At 51.1% G+C, this 13,223-nt stretch overlaps 1 protein-coding gene across 1 annotated transcript; it reads right to left on the reverse strand.

The window, feature by feature from the left end:
- Positions 1 to 6,251: 6,251 nt before the first annotated feature.
- On the reverse strand, positions 6,252 to 12,850 carry CHRNB2 (cholinergic receptor nicotinic beta 2 subunit). The gene is made up of 4 exons (XM_084824806.1): positions 12,809 to 12,850; positions 12,174 to 12,283; positions 9,614 to 10,622; positions 6,252 to 6,422 (listed from the first exon to the last, which is right to left on the reverse strand). Exons 1-4 carry the CDS (start codon positions 12,833 to 12,835, stop codon positions 6,252 to 6,254), a joined length of 1,317 nt encoding a protein of 438 aa, XP_084680932.1. The 5' UTR covers positions 12,836 to 12,850.
- Positions 12,851 to 13,223: the final 373 nt, after the last annotated feature.

A 13,223-nucleotide genomic window follows, 5' to 3' on the forward strand; every position in this document is an offset into this window, starting at 1 on the left:
CTACTGTGCTGGGGAATGCTGGGAGTTGTAGGACTATTTTCTGTCTAAACATGCCTAGGATTGCAGCCTAAAACTGTGAAGGGAATGGTCACTTATACCTCAAATGTCCTCCCACCATCCTCAAGTGAGCGCTCATTTTTAACCCCAGATCCAAGCTCGCTGCTGCTGCAGACGTTTCAGAGTCAGCAGCGGCGGTCCTGTGGTTATTTTGTGGAATCCTCCCCTGAGGTGACCCCCAGGTTTCCCCCCCTTTTATTTTGAAGGGCGTGTTTTTGAAAAGCCGAGCATGGCTGCCGTGCAACCAAAGGCTTGGGTCTGTATTTACCAGCTTCCCCTGTCCTCCAGATGTTTGTGCAGTTGCTGCAGTGGTGTAACTGGGGAATTCTCCTTATGCAAACTCTTCCCATTCGAAGGCAGCCTCTTCATCGCCACCATCTTCCCACCTATCCCTTGTCCCCTGCAGTTCATTTCCCTCCTTAGTTGTGAAGGCTCTAGTGAGCAAATCAAAAACAGATGTAAATTTATTCATGGCAAATCTGATCCCCCTTCCCCACCCTGCCACCACTATTGTAATTCAGGTTATTTCCCCCCCTTCTTATTTTTTGTAAGTCTGCTTTTAAGTGCCCCTCTAGAAACCCTCGTTTGACAACTGAAGTCATCACATTCCACCTGAAATAAAACATTTTTTTTTTCTGTATCCTGTTTCTCCAGCGTTGTTCTTTCGGGAGAGAGGGGGCAAAGGCAAGGCTGCTTTGTGCTTAATTCTTCTGAATTGAAAGCGCTCTTCCATAAGGCTTTCCGGTTCTGCAAGGACTCACCTGAAGCATGCCCTAAACTCGTTCGGATTGTCAGCTGACAAAACTGTTAAGCTCCTCTGCTCAGTACCCCACACTAGTTGACCCAGTGAAGCCATTGCTTTGCAGGGACACTTCCAAGCTTGAGTCTTTAACCAGCAGAGAGGGGATGGGTCCTGCTCGGTCAGATGCAGCTTTTGGCTTCCAAATAGCCAGCCAGATAAGCCTCTGTGGGTTTGCAAGCAAGGCATGAAGTGGATGGCTTTCCCCTGGCTCTTGTCTGTCTAAATTTATCTCTCCCCCCCCCCCCCAATTAGGAAGATGTAAAACAAGACTGGTTGACAATTTGACCATCAGCCTAGTCCAGAGCGTACATGCAACTCCTCCTGGCGCAAAGAGGGATCTCCTTACTCCTTTTTGTGCTGGATTTTAATTGTCCGTAACAGATGCATTGGGAGCCTACCTTGGCCAAAAGGTGGAGCCTGGAAGTTCTGCGGTGGCAATTCCAACGTATTGAGCTATTGGGAGAACAGAACCACTGGCGGAACGCAAATTAATCTGGAATTATAGTGGATGAACATATGTGTGCGTGCACGAGGCCCAAGAGATTGCTGCAGGAATGTGACAGAACAGCCATGACAGGGAGAGGTGTGTCATAACTCCCACATAAAAGATTTTGGTACTACTACCAAACAGCCCCTCCCTCCCTCTATGTGTGTGCGTGTGCCGGCGCCACGTTTGGGCTAATTTCAAGTGCAAAAGAGTGTCTGTCTGGTATTCCCTGTTTTGTGATTCTGCTAAAATTGTTACTTTTGTTTTACTATGGTTTCGGTTGGGGGAGAAAAGTCAAGGAGGATAGCTTCTGTCTAAACTTGGCCGTGAGCAAGGACTGTCAGAGGGAAGGTCTCCGACAGATGGGCAAACGCCCAGTGTGGATTGCCAGCCACTGAAACCAGCCTTCCCCCATGCTGGCTGTGATTGGAGTTATAATTTCACATCTGCAAGGCATCAGGCTGCCCTAAACCTTCAGGCTGTTTTGACTTCTATGTTGGAAGTGTTTGGGAAAAGCATCAACTTAATATTTGCTCATGCTTTGTTTTGGAGCCAAAGGCCATTGCAGAAGCACCTACTTGTGGCTAAACGTGGGTGCGAACTTAGGTCTACTCAACAGTGTCAGTTTCCCTGCAGAGGGGGCAGGGGGAACAGGGCTGTACCTTTGGGGAAGGGAGTTCAGGGTTCCATAATCAAGACATTTTGTAGTGCGCTAAAAAAAAAAGCTGCCAGAACGTGGGAAGGAAATCCACATTTGCCCATGAAGGCATTTAGGAGTTTGAAGCTATTTAGTGGGATGGGAGGTGACCTGAAGTCTATAAAATGATGCATGGAGTAGAGAAGGAGACATTTTTCCTCTTTCATAATGCTGGAACCTTGGGTTGTCTGGTAGAACTGCATGGTGGCAGATTCAAGGCAGATAAAAGGCAAGACAACTTCACACAATGCATAGTGAAACTAGAATTCTCTGGCACAAGATGTCGTGGCCACCAACTTGGATGGTCTTAAAAGGGGATTAGATGCCTGGAGGATCAGGCTATCACTGGTTGCTAATTGGGATCTTGTCCCCAGTATCAGAAGCAATATACCAGTTGCTGGGGAACATGAGCAGCAGGTATTATATTGACCTCATGTTTTGCTTGTGGGTGTCCTGTTGGGGCATCTGGTTGGGCCAACCCAGTACCTTGTTTCCTACATTGGCCAACCAGCTGCCCCCAGCAAGTCCCCGATAGGCAATGCAAGCAATAGCCTTCTTCTGCTATTACTTTCCGGCATCTGCCACTTACAGGTAGACTGCACCTATATACAGATGTTCTGCCACACTCTTATAGCTAATAATCGATGCTTCTCAGAATGTTTCCTGTGCAGTTGTCCGATTTCCCTTTTCTGGAAAAAGGACTGTGCCGAGGGCACACCTGCACTCATCTCATGCCTGGACCTCTCTCTTCTTGCTCACAGCCATAGTAACACTGTCACTCCCTGCTCACGCAACAAGTGGGAACGGACTGGCACAGTTGTGGCCAGGTTGCCGCGTGTGTGTCAAGAAAGCAGAGCTGCAGCGGAAAGTGACAGCAGGACAGCCAGCCAACCTGCTCACCAGCCATCTGCTGCCTTTCAGATGGGCCAGGGAGTCTTGCTTCTGCAGCGAACGGCTGTCTTGCCTTGGCAAGGAAAGGGAAAGCAGTGGCCCCCTTCCAGGCTGCTTGGCAGAGCCACCACATGCTAAGCGTTCGGGGAGGGTGAAGTATGGATTCATCTGGAAGGAAGTGGGCAATGCCACAGTGTGGAAGCCGAAAGTGCAGGAGAAAATCCGACACTCGGAATAGAAAAAACTGCTGGAGAGAGGGGCTCACTGAATAGTTTGGACCCTCTGGATAAACCTGACCTGCCTTAAAGCAAGTCAGGTGATTTGCCCATGTCACCCTGTGCTATCTCATCCTGCCGGATAGTGGCTCGCCGGAGTGTTGGGCACAGGGTCCCTCTTATCACCTGCTACCTGAGATCAATGGAGCTTAGGTCATTTTAGAATGCATTGCATGGTCTAACTTGCTTCCCCTCTCTTGAGAGCAGGGGTGTTGAACATCAGGCCCGTGGGCCAAATCTGGCCCTCTGGCATTCCCCAGAAGGCCATGCTCCCTTTCCCTACCCATGCCCCGTTCCCCTGGCCACTGATGATGTGTCGGCTTATTGGCTTTTGCATGCTTCCCCCCCCAATCAGAAAGGTTGAAACGCCTCTCCTAAGGCTTCGTTACTGGCAGTGTAAGAGCTTTAAGCTGAAATATCCTGGTATTTTCAGCATTTTGACTCCACCCCCTTTTGCCTTCAGCCCCACCTGCCTCACCCACTTTCAGCCCTAGGGCCAAATTTCATTTTGGAGAAGTTCTTGGGGGCTGCATTCTAGATATTTGGCCCTCAGGCTGAAAGAGATTGAACACCCCTGCTTTAGAAAGTAATATGTGTCTAATGATGTCAAAACATGGAAAGCCAGCCCTGCTACCTGGGGGGGGGGGGGCTCCTGATCGCTCTGCTGAGTGGGGGCTCTAGGCTTCTGCCCCAAAGTCCTTCCCTGTTACACCACTGCCCGACATCCTTTCAACTGGAGAAGCTGGAGACCAAACCTGGGTCCCTTCTGCATGCGAAGTCGGCACTCTGCTGTTGAACTGAAGCCCTCAACAGACTTAAAATTGAGGAGCTGCAGTGGAGGAAGTGAGGCGGCTGCGATGAGTTTTGCCCCTTCCGATGTATTTGTGGGGACCTGCCAAGTTGGAACAGCTACTGGGCCATCTATTCTGCTGTTGTACCTGACCAGCAGCAGCTCTTCAAGATCTCGGACAGAGAAACGCCTTCCCTGTTGCCCGTTTTTCCTTTTAACTGGAGATGCTGTCAGAGATTGAGCTCGGGCCCATTTGCACACAAAGCTGGTGCCCTCCAGGTGCTGCTGGCCTACAACTCCCATTTTTGCTCTGCATAATTTTTATACAGCTCACAGGATTCCTTTTTTCTTGTGGCGGAATTTTAATACCGAGTATGCACACCCCTGGTCATAACCTTTCCTGAGATGCTTTTTTTTAAAAAAAAGATCTTCCATTCACATGTACTGTCATGAAACCATAGAAACCATCTTAGGATGTTTTTAGATACCCCATCTCCAACACCCCTCCCCACCTTCCACTTCTTCAGGTATTTTTTTTTCTTGCAGTGCTGAGGACTAGTAACTTGGTGTTTTGTTTTATTTTGTTATACAAAGGAAGTGCTAAGCTTCTTGTTTCTAGAAAAGCAAAGAAAGGCCTTCTGCTTTGGGGGCTATGTTCTGTAGATCCATGTGGCTAAAGGGGATGGATGCTGGGTTCTCTTTCACGGTCTACCTGCAGGACTGAGGGCCAAAACACACATTCCTTTAAATTAATATCTAGCAGCCACATCATTTTTTTTTTCCCTGCTATTCTAAAGTAGACATGGGGGCTGATCCAGATTTTAAAAGCCCTCACCTCCCCCACCACCTTAGGGTCCAAATCAGCCCCCTGTGCCTACTTTAGAGTAAAAGGGGGGGATGTCGCTGCTATATACAGATTTAAAGTAATGTCTGTTTTGGCCCTCAGAATCCCATTTCCTCCATCAAACTCTTAAAAACATGCTCAATTACACAGCTGAGCCCCAACAAGGACCATTGCCCATTTACGTGACCTATTTTATTGTTTTTGCGGTGTCCGCGTTGACTTTCAGGGGCAGGAAGACACAGCCACTGGCCATACGGTGATGATGCTTCGGTCTCTCTCCACAAGGCTGTGGTGGTTATCAAGTGTGCAAGCCCCTGTCCGTACCGTTCCAGGATGGCCAGAGCACCAGTCTGTGTTCTCCCTCCTCCCTACACACTGGCACACTCAGACATTACTAGGGTAAAGCGGCCTTGGCATCGCTCATGGGAGATGGAAAGAAGGAGGTTGATTAGATCCTCCTGGATGGAGGATTGCTGCTAACTTCCCCCTGCCCCTCGATATCGTGAACCGCATTAACTCTGCTAGAGATCACCGCTTTCCACTCCATCGCTGCTCCTTGAATCTGTGGGAGGGGGGTGTGTGTGTGTATATATATGTATGTATGTATGTTTTGTTTTTCCCTGAGTTGGGAGCTGGTACCCCATCATTGGCACAAGGCAAGGGTATCTTGGAGAGGGGGAGGCGGAGGTCCTTCTCCAAAACGCTCCCACAGCAGCAAGACCTCTTAGCCCCCCAGGAAGCCATAGTCTCCCTGCCCTTGCATTTAGCATGTTCTCCCGGCCATTTGGAAACTCGGCCTGTTGCCATGGCTGTTTGGAAGGAAATCCAGCACGTTGTCCCTTGTGGTCATTCGTGTCGGAACCGATGCGTTTGCGGCAACATCGGAAGCTGCAGCAGTTCAGATCAGTTGGCCAGTTAGTCCAGGATTGTCTACAATGACTGGTGGCAGCTCTCCGGGGACTCAGGCTGAGAAGAGCCTTTGCTATCAATTGCTCCTTGATCCCCCCTTTTTTTGAAAATGGTGAGACCAGGAGTCGAACCCAGGCCCTTCTGCATGCAATGACCACCGACCTACACGGTGACCTTTTTCCCAAGAGCAGGCATTCCAGTGGCCGTTTGGAAGTCGCGGCGTTCCTGCAGCCTGTTCCCAAGAAGCCAGCGTTTCCCGGTAATTGTTCAGTATCATTCCTTTCTGTCCATTCCCCTTTCCCCAAGCAGGTTCTGTTCCTGGTACTAAAGTGAGTGCTGGAGGTATGGGGTGATGGGAAGGGCCCCTGGTCCTTTTCCTTGGTGGCACCTTGAGGTAGTGTCCACACGAGGACCAGGTGGGGTGTGTGTCTCTCTTTCACGCTCTCTCTCTCTCTTTCTCCTCCGGACAGGCTGGCGGAGAAGAGGGCCGACCCCACCGCTACTTGGAGCTGGGCACGCCGTGGTTGATCTGCAGGAGGGAGTTGGTGGCGTAATTTTGGAAGAGCGGCTGCAGGAACATGCCGATGGTGCCAAAGACGCAGACAAAGACGAAGATCCACAAGAAGAGGCGGTCGATCACCATGGCCACGTACTTCCAGTCCTCGCTCACCTGGAAGGGGACAAGCACTTGGGGTCAGTAGCTGTCCAGAGGTCTCTTTTCTGCCTGCTAAGTGCCTCTTCTGTAGCCCTCCCGCCACCCGCTTTGGGCATGCAGGGTTACGAGACCTTACGCTCTCGGCAAGACACCTTCCACGGGCTTCCTCCCTCCATGGGTCGACCTTCTCCCCGCCATGGTCACCAGCTGCTCTTCCTCCTCCTCCTCTTCCTCAATGTTGCTCCTGCTTGCTTGCTTGCTTGGCAGGCAGAGAGTCAGGGAGCAAGCAGGCCGTGGCAATTCCTGCTCCTCCTCCCCACCACCTTTGCCTGGGCTGGAGCAAGAGGCAGGGGAACCAGCAGGTTGCAAGGGTAAGCAAGAGGAGGCCCGACTCCGGGGGGCTCTCGTCAGTGGGCCGCTGCTGGGGTGTGGGCCCTCAGCAAGTGCCCAATCATGCCAACCCAACCTTATGCTACAAAGACTTGAGTCTGTATCCAGTGTTACTCCTACTTAGAGTAGACCCATTTATATATATATACACACACATTCCATGCAGTGCAGCCCATGGGGGGAGGGGGTTTCCAGGGGGTGAAAATTGCCCCCGGGCCGCCAGCAGTTGCCTATCCCTGATATCCGGAATGCATTCATGCTTCATTCCAGCTTAGCTTCAGTTGTACTAAATGGGATATGTCTCACGGACCATGACTTTGCACAGATATTTTAAAAAGAAAGAAATGTTAATGAGCAACATACAACTATGACCTGGGAGACCCAAATCCTTTGCTAGGAAAAGGTGAAAGGCTAGGAGCTGTATGGATCAGCCACTAAGTGCATTTACGGACTGTTCACCCTTCCTTGTCCACAAGTGAGTTTTTTTTTAAGTCTATCTGTGCAAAACATAAGGGCTAGGAACTCCCCCCACTTAAACCTAAGGAATTTCCCCCTCCTCTTAAATCTAATTTGAAGTTCTCTACTGTTAAATACTGATTTTTGCACTTCCATTGTATGATTGTGGTCCCACTTCATAGATGCCCTATGCCAGGTGTCCAGAAATCAATTTCCTAGCTTGCTGGGGTGAGTGTACCCAGCCCTCTGGCAAATAGATCACCCGTCCAGTACCATGCACGTCCTGAGCCCAGAGGTCTCATTTCCGTTGCTGTTTTGGGAAAGGTAAGGAGCAGCTGGAGGTCCCTCTGAGCTGTGGCAGGGGCTCCTGCTTATTCTTACCTTCCCCATACCCCACACAGAGAGAAGACCCTCCCCCTGCCTTCTCCCAAGCTCTCTGTGCAGCAGAGGAGATAACGCCCAGCTCGTAAGCTCAGCCAACATTTGTGGGTGTTTCTGGGTCTGTCCTGCCTCTGCTCTCCCCCCCCCCCCCGCTGTTCACGTTGCTTGGCCTGAACCTTCAGCCTCCAAGCACCGCCTGGGGTGGTGCCATCACCCAGCCGTGATCCAGATTCCCCTCCATCCCCAGTTCCTATGGTGACCACTTAAAACTTGGCACCTCCTGGTCTAGCGAGCATCACAGATGTTCAGCAGAAGAGACACTCTGGCAAGGGGTGATTTGCTTTGGCTGTGGGGGTGGCGGCGGCGGAATGAGTTGGTGTCAACACACTGCTGTCTGTTCACAGGAGGGCGGGGGGGTGGAGTTGGGCAGTGCCAAAATGACCACCACGCATCACCCCCCAGCACCAGCAAACCCCGCAATCGATGGCTGTTAGCTACCTTACCGACGCACCGAAAGAGAGCCAAGTCTCTCTCTCCCGCCATGTCTGTCCCCGCCTCCACATCCCCGTGCATGAATATTTCATGTGCCTTCAGCATCGGGATCCAGCCGAGCAGAAGGGAAATATCGATTCCGGAGCCTCACCACTCGCTTGGCGAACACGGCCCCTGCACCTTCGGGAGGAAGGGGTCAGCAAAGGACAGGACGCTTTGACTCATGGTTCTGCTGGAGGGGCAGATGTGTGCATCTCTGCAAGCAGCTCACAGGTTCATGGAGCGGAGATTGCCAGCAGTGGTGCAGTCCGGTCATTTTAGTTCTGCACATGATGGTTTTATGCCCTTGCCTTCCTCTTCTTTAGATGTTAATGTGAATAAACTCACTTAAGGCGCAATTCTGTGCATGTTTAGACAGAGAGAAGGCTGGCTGGGGCATGCTGGGCGTTGTAGGCCTTTTCTCTGTCTAAACATGCAGAGGTTTATGCCTTTAATTCAGTCGGTGGTGGACAGCTCTGTTGCTCCATGTGGGGTCTCTCTGCTCATTCTGCTGGGCGTGCCCCAAGTCCTACACTGAAAACACCAATGATGATCACGGTCTGTCTCCACCTCTTCTTGCATTCTGTTTCAGAAGGTGTTGCAAGGTTTCATGCAGGGATGGGCAGCGTGTGGCGAAACTAGCTCTTCCCTCCCCCCATGCCTTTTGCCAGTCGGCCCTAAAGGTGATTCTCAGAAAACCTTCCGACTGTTGGCGTCCGAAGGGACCTCAGAGTTGATGTAGCCCAGCCAGCGGGGGCTGGTGGCTCCGATGTCAGTGGGACGGTGAATCCGCTCCGGGTTTCAGTCAGAACCAGCCAGGACTCTAAAGGAGCACTCCAAGGTGCAGAAGCTCCTTTAGAGTTCTGGCTGAAACACGGAGCACACCCGTTCCTGCATTGACGTTGGAGCCACCGGCCTCCACCGAGTCCAGCCCGCAGCTCAGTGCAGGTTGAAAACACTAACCCAGGGTCTCGGAGCTCTTTCTGCCAAAGGGTTCAAGTCAGTTTTGAAGAAGCTCTCAGTGGCCGCAGTCCAGGGCTGGGCAGGGCCAAAGCCACAAACAGCAGGCCCAGAAAGTGCCAGCATGTTTGAGGTCAAAGCTCTTCCTGCTGCTAACAGAGGGCACAAGCCAACCTAAGTCCTACTTAGAGTAGACCCACTGAAATGAATGGGATTTAAGTTGTCATGACTAACTGAAATCCCATTCATTTCAGTGGGTCTACTCTAAGTAGGACTTAGGTTGGATTGTACCCTAACCCTTAGGAGAGGCATTTTATCCTTTCAGAATGGGGGGAAACCACTCAATGACTGGTGGTTGGGAGAAAGGGGATCCTACTGTTTTGACCCCCAGACGCTGTTTCAACTCCCCTGCACTACGTTCTCCATCCCTGTGCTTTAAGGCCAAGACAATTCCCAATCCCTCCTTCCAGCTCCTTGGAGCCGCTTACGCTTTGGTCATCATCTTCGCTTTTCATGTGATCCGCAATGAAGCGCACTCCGTCCACCGCCTCCTCCAGTCCACAGCAGCAGTGGCTGGGCGGTGGCACCACGGTTTGACCTGGCCTGTCCCGGTAACCATTGACCTCGTCTGCCGTTTCTGTAAAGGGCCTTCCTCCTCCTCCGCCCCCATTGCCACTGCTCCCCTTCCCAAACTTTTTGACAGTGGATGGGTTGACGTAACAGGTGCAGGACCGTGCCCCCTCTCGCAGGAAGAAGCCTCCAGAGGCCCGCTCCTGGCTCTGGCACTTCTGGCGCAGCCGCTGCCGGGGCTGCTTCATGAAGAGGAGGGTGGGCAGCTTGTCGAGGAAGACCACCTTGACCCACGGTGGCATGGTGTGGGTGGTGGGCGAGCGGTGGTGGACGTTGAGGACGCAGACACTGGTAACAATGGAGAAGGTCACCAGGACCATGGTGAACATCAGGTACTTGCCCACCAGCGGCACGTCCAGCGAGGTGGGTGGCACGATCTTGGAGATGAGCAGCAGGAAGACGGTGAGGGCTAGCAGGACCGAGATGCAGAGGGTCATCTTCTCGCCGCAGTCGGAGGGCAAGTAGAAGACCAGGATGGCCAAGGAAGTGATGAGGATACAGGGGATGATGAGGTTGATGGTGTAGAACAGGGGCTTTCGGCGAATGATGAAGTCGTAGGTGATGTCCACGTAGGTGGAGTCGTTGGGGTTCTCGTTGCGCCGGCCCGGCAGGGCAATGATGTCCCATTCGCCACTGGGCGTGAAGTCGTCCAGACTGGCCACCTCGCTCTTCAGCACCAGGTCGATCTCGGTGCGGTCGTAGGTCCACGAGCGGAACTTCATCGTGCAGTTCTGCTGGTCGAACGGGAAGTGCTTCACCTCGATCTTACAGGCACTCTTGTAGATGGCCGGCGGCAGCCAGAAGATGCTGCCGTCGTAGGAGACCACTGCGTTGGAGTAGAAGGACACCTCGTACATCCCGTCGGCGCTGGGGAGAGGGGGGTAGAACAACAGGAAGAGGAGGAGGAGAAGACTACTCAGATATCTGGTTGCTGAGGTGGGGAACCTATGGAAGTTGCTGCAACATGACCTGGGCCGGATCGACAGTCATGCTTTTTGTCAGTATTGAAGTGCACCTATAACTGTTGGGGCACAATACGCGCTCCGTATACCACTTTTCTAGCATCATTTCCTGCTGTTTATTCCATATTATCCAAAATACCACAACAGATGGCATCGTGTGTACTACGTGGTATAAATGCGCAAGAGGGCTGTAGCATTCCCATGATGGGATCGTATCGATACGACACGAGGTGTAGATCTGGCCCCGGTGATGGCCCGCTGGCTTAGATGGTTCTAAAAGAGCCAGTGTGGTGTAGTGGTTAGAGTGTTGGACTTGGACTTGGGAGACCCAGGTTCTAGTCCCTACTGGGGCATGAAGCTCGCCAGGTGACTTCGGGTACTCACTGGCTCTCAGCCTAACCTGCCTCTCAGGGTTGTTGTGAGGGTAAAATGGCGAGGAGGACTATATAAGCTACCTAGGGTTTCTTGCAAGAGGAAAAATGGCAGGATATAAATGTAATAATAAAATAAACAATACTAAATTAATGGAGATTGAATATGTTGGATGGTAGAGGAGGCTTCCATCAATGGCTGTTCACTGCAATACCTAAACGGGTCCCCACCCCCTCCAGGGCCAGAGTGCTGCTTTAGTCTCCACCCTCCCTCTATTAACACTGCCCATTTAGCCCCACCCCTTGCATATCTGGCCATACCCCCTTCTTTAAAGAAAAGAGATTACAAAGTAGTAATAGACAGTTGAGTAACCATCATGAGCACTGGGGTGTTTAGATTCGGTCCTGTTTTCATCGGTGATACGTCAGAGGCTCTGCCAGCCATGTCCCGTGATTGAGACACATGTCTTCCACTCTGCCACCCTTGGCATCAGAGGGTGGGAAGAATGAATCGTAGATACATGTCCTGTATTTATTTGGACGAGGATATATTACTAACAAATATTAGCACTGCTATTACTAATACCTATTAGCATTGCTATTACTAACAAATATTAACAGTACTACTACTAATAAATAATGTATGTAGCATGTACATAATTTTGCTGCAGCCTTCCCTGAACCAGTGGCTATGCTGGCTGGAGCTAATGGGAGTTTTAGCCCAACATATCTGGAGGACACCAGGTTGCGGGGGGGGGGGGGAATTGCTTTATAGGACAAAGCCACATCATGGTGTGATTGGTCACCTCTCTTTGTCTCATGATAAAGCCGGCTGCCTCTGGCAAAAACTCTTGCATGGCTGGCTGGGGAATGCTGAGAGTTGTAGGACTCTTTTCTGTCTAAACACGCATAGGATTGCACCCTAAAACTCCCATAATGCAACTCCCATCATCCCCGACCATTGGCCATGCTGGCTGGGGCTGGTGTGCATTGTAGTCCAGCACAGGTGCAGAGGGTGCCAGATTGCCTGTCTCTGTCCCTAGATCTGCAAAGTGTTGAGGAATGGAACTCTGAGTGGCACCTACTTGTTGTAGAGCACAACATCTGGGAGCCAGATGTGCTTGGACGGCAGCCGCACCTTCTTCATGTCATCAAACTCTTCTGGGTTCCACGTGAGGCGGTAGTCTTCCCACTCCTGGGGGTGGGAGGGGGGAAGTGCCAGTCAGGGGCTGGATGCAATTTAGATTCCCTCTCCAGCCCTCACCCCATAGTCTTTCCTCTACCCTCCCACAGCATTTCCTGCTGTGTCTTCAACTCCCTCCCGTAGGGATTAGCCCAGAGAAAGGTAGAGTAAGGAGAGACACGATAGCTGCCATCAAAGATCTGAAAGGGCCCTCATGCAGAAGGTGGAGCGGACTTGGTCTCCGTTGCTCCAGAGTGGGCAAGATTGGAACTCACAAGTGGAAAGGTCAGACAAGCAGATTTTGGCTAAACATTAGCAGAAACTTCCTATCTGCCTGCCTGCCTGCCTGCCTCCATCTATCCATCCATTCCTCCATCCCATTTGTGAACCACCCAGAAAGCATCAGCTATTGGGCAATATAAAAATGTGATGATGGATGGATGGATAGACCACCCCTTAGGGGAAGCTAAAAATATAATTAAATGAAGAAATATGGATGAGTGTGTGGGGGAATGAATGAAGGGGATGGTAACTCACCTGTGTGAGCCACACATTCGTGGTCATGATCTGCTCTCTCTCATGCTGCAAACAGAAGCAAAGGAAAAGGCATAAAAAACACCCACAAAGAAGAACAGACGTTCTATTTCCGTCAGCCTCAAGCTGTTGCTATTAACCCACAAAAGAAGGTGAGCGGACACTACCCAGACAAAAGAGAAGGCTGTTTATATATATATATATATATATATATATATATATATATATATATGTGTGTGTGTGTGTGTGTGTGTGTGTGTGTGTGTGTGTATATATATTTGTGTGTGTGTGTGTGTTTGTTTTCTACCAGCCTTCCCTGCCCTGGTGCTGTCCAGATGCTTTGGACTGCAACTCCCAGCATGCCCTGGCTGTTGGCCCTGCTGGCTGGGGATGATAGGAACTGAAGTCCAAAACATCT

Source organism: Heloderma suspectum, chromosome 17 (genome assembly GCF_057233095.1).
Source record: "Heloderma suspectum isolate Gila_16-S chromosome 17, 16-S_ref, whole genome shotgun sequence".
NCBI lineage: Eukaryota > Metazoa > Chordata > Lepidosauria > Squamata > Helodermatidae > Heloderma > Heloderma suspectum.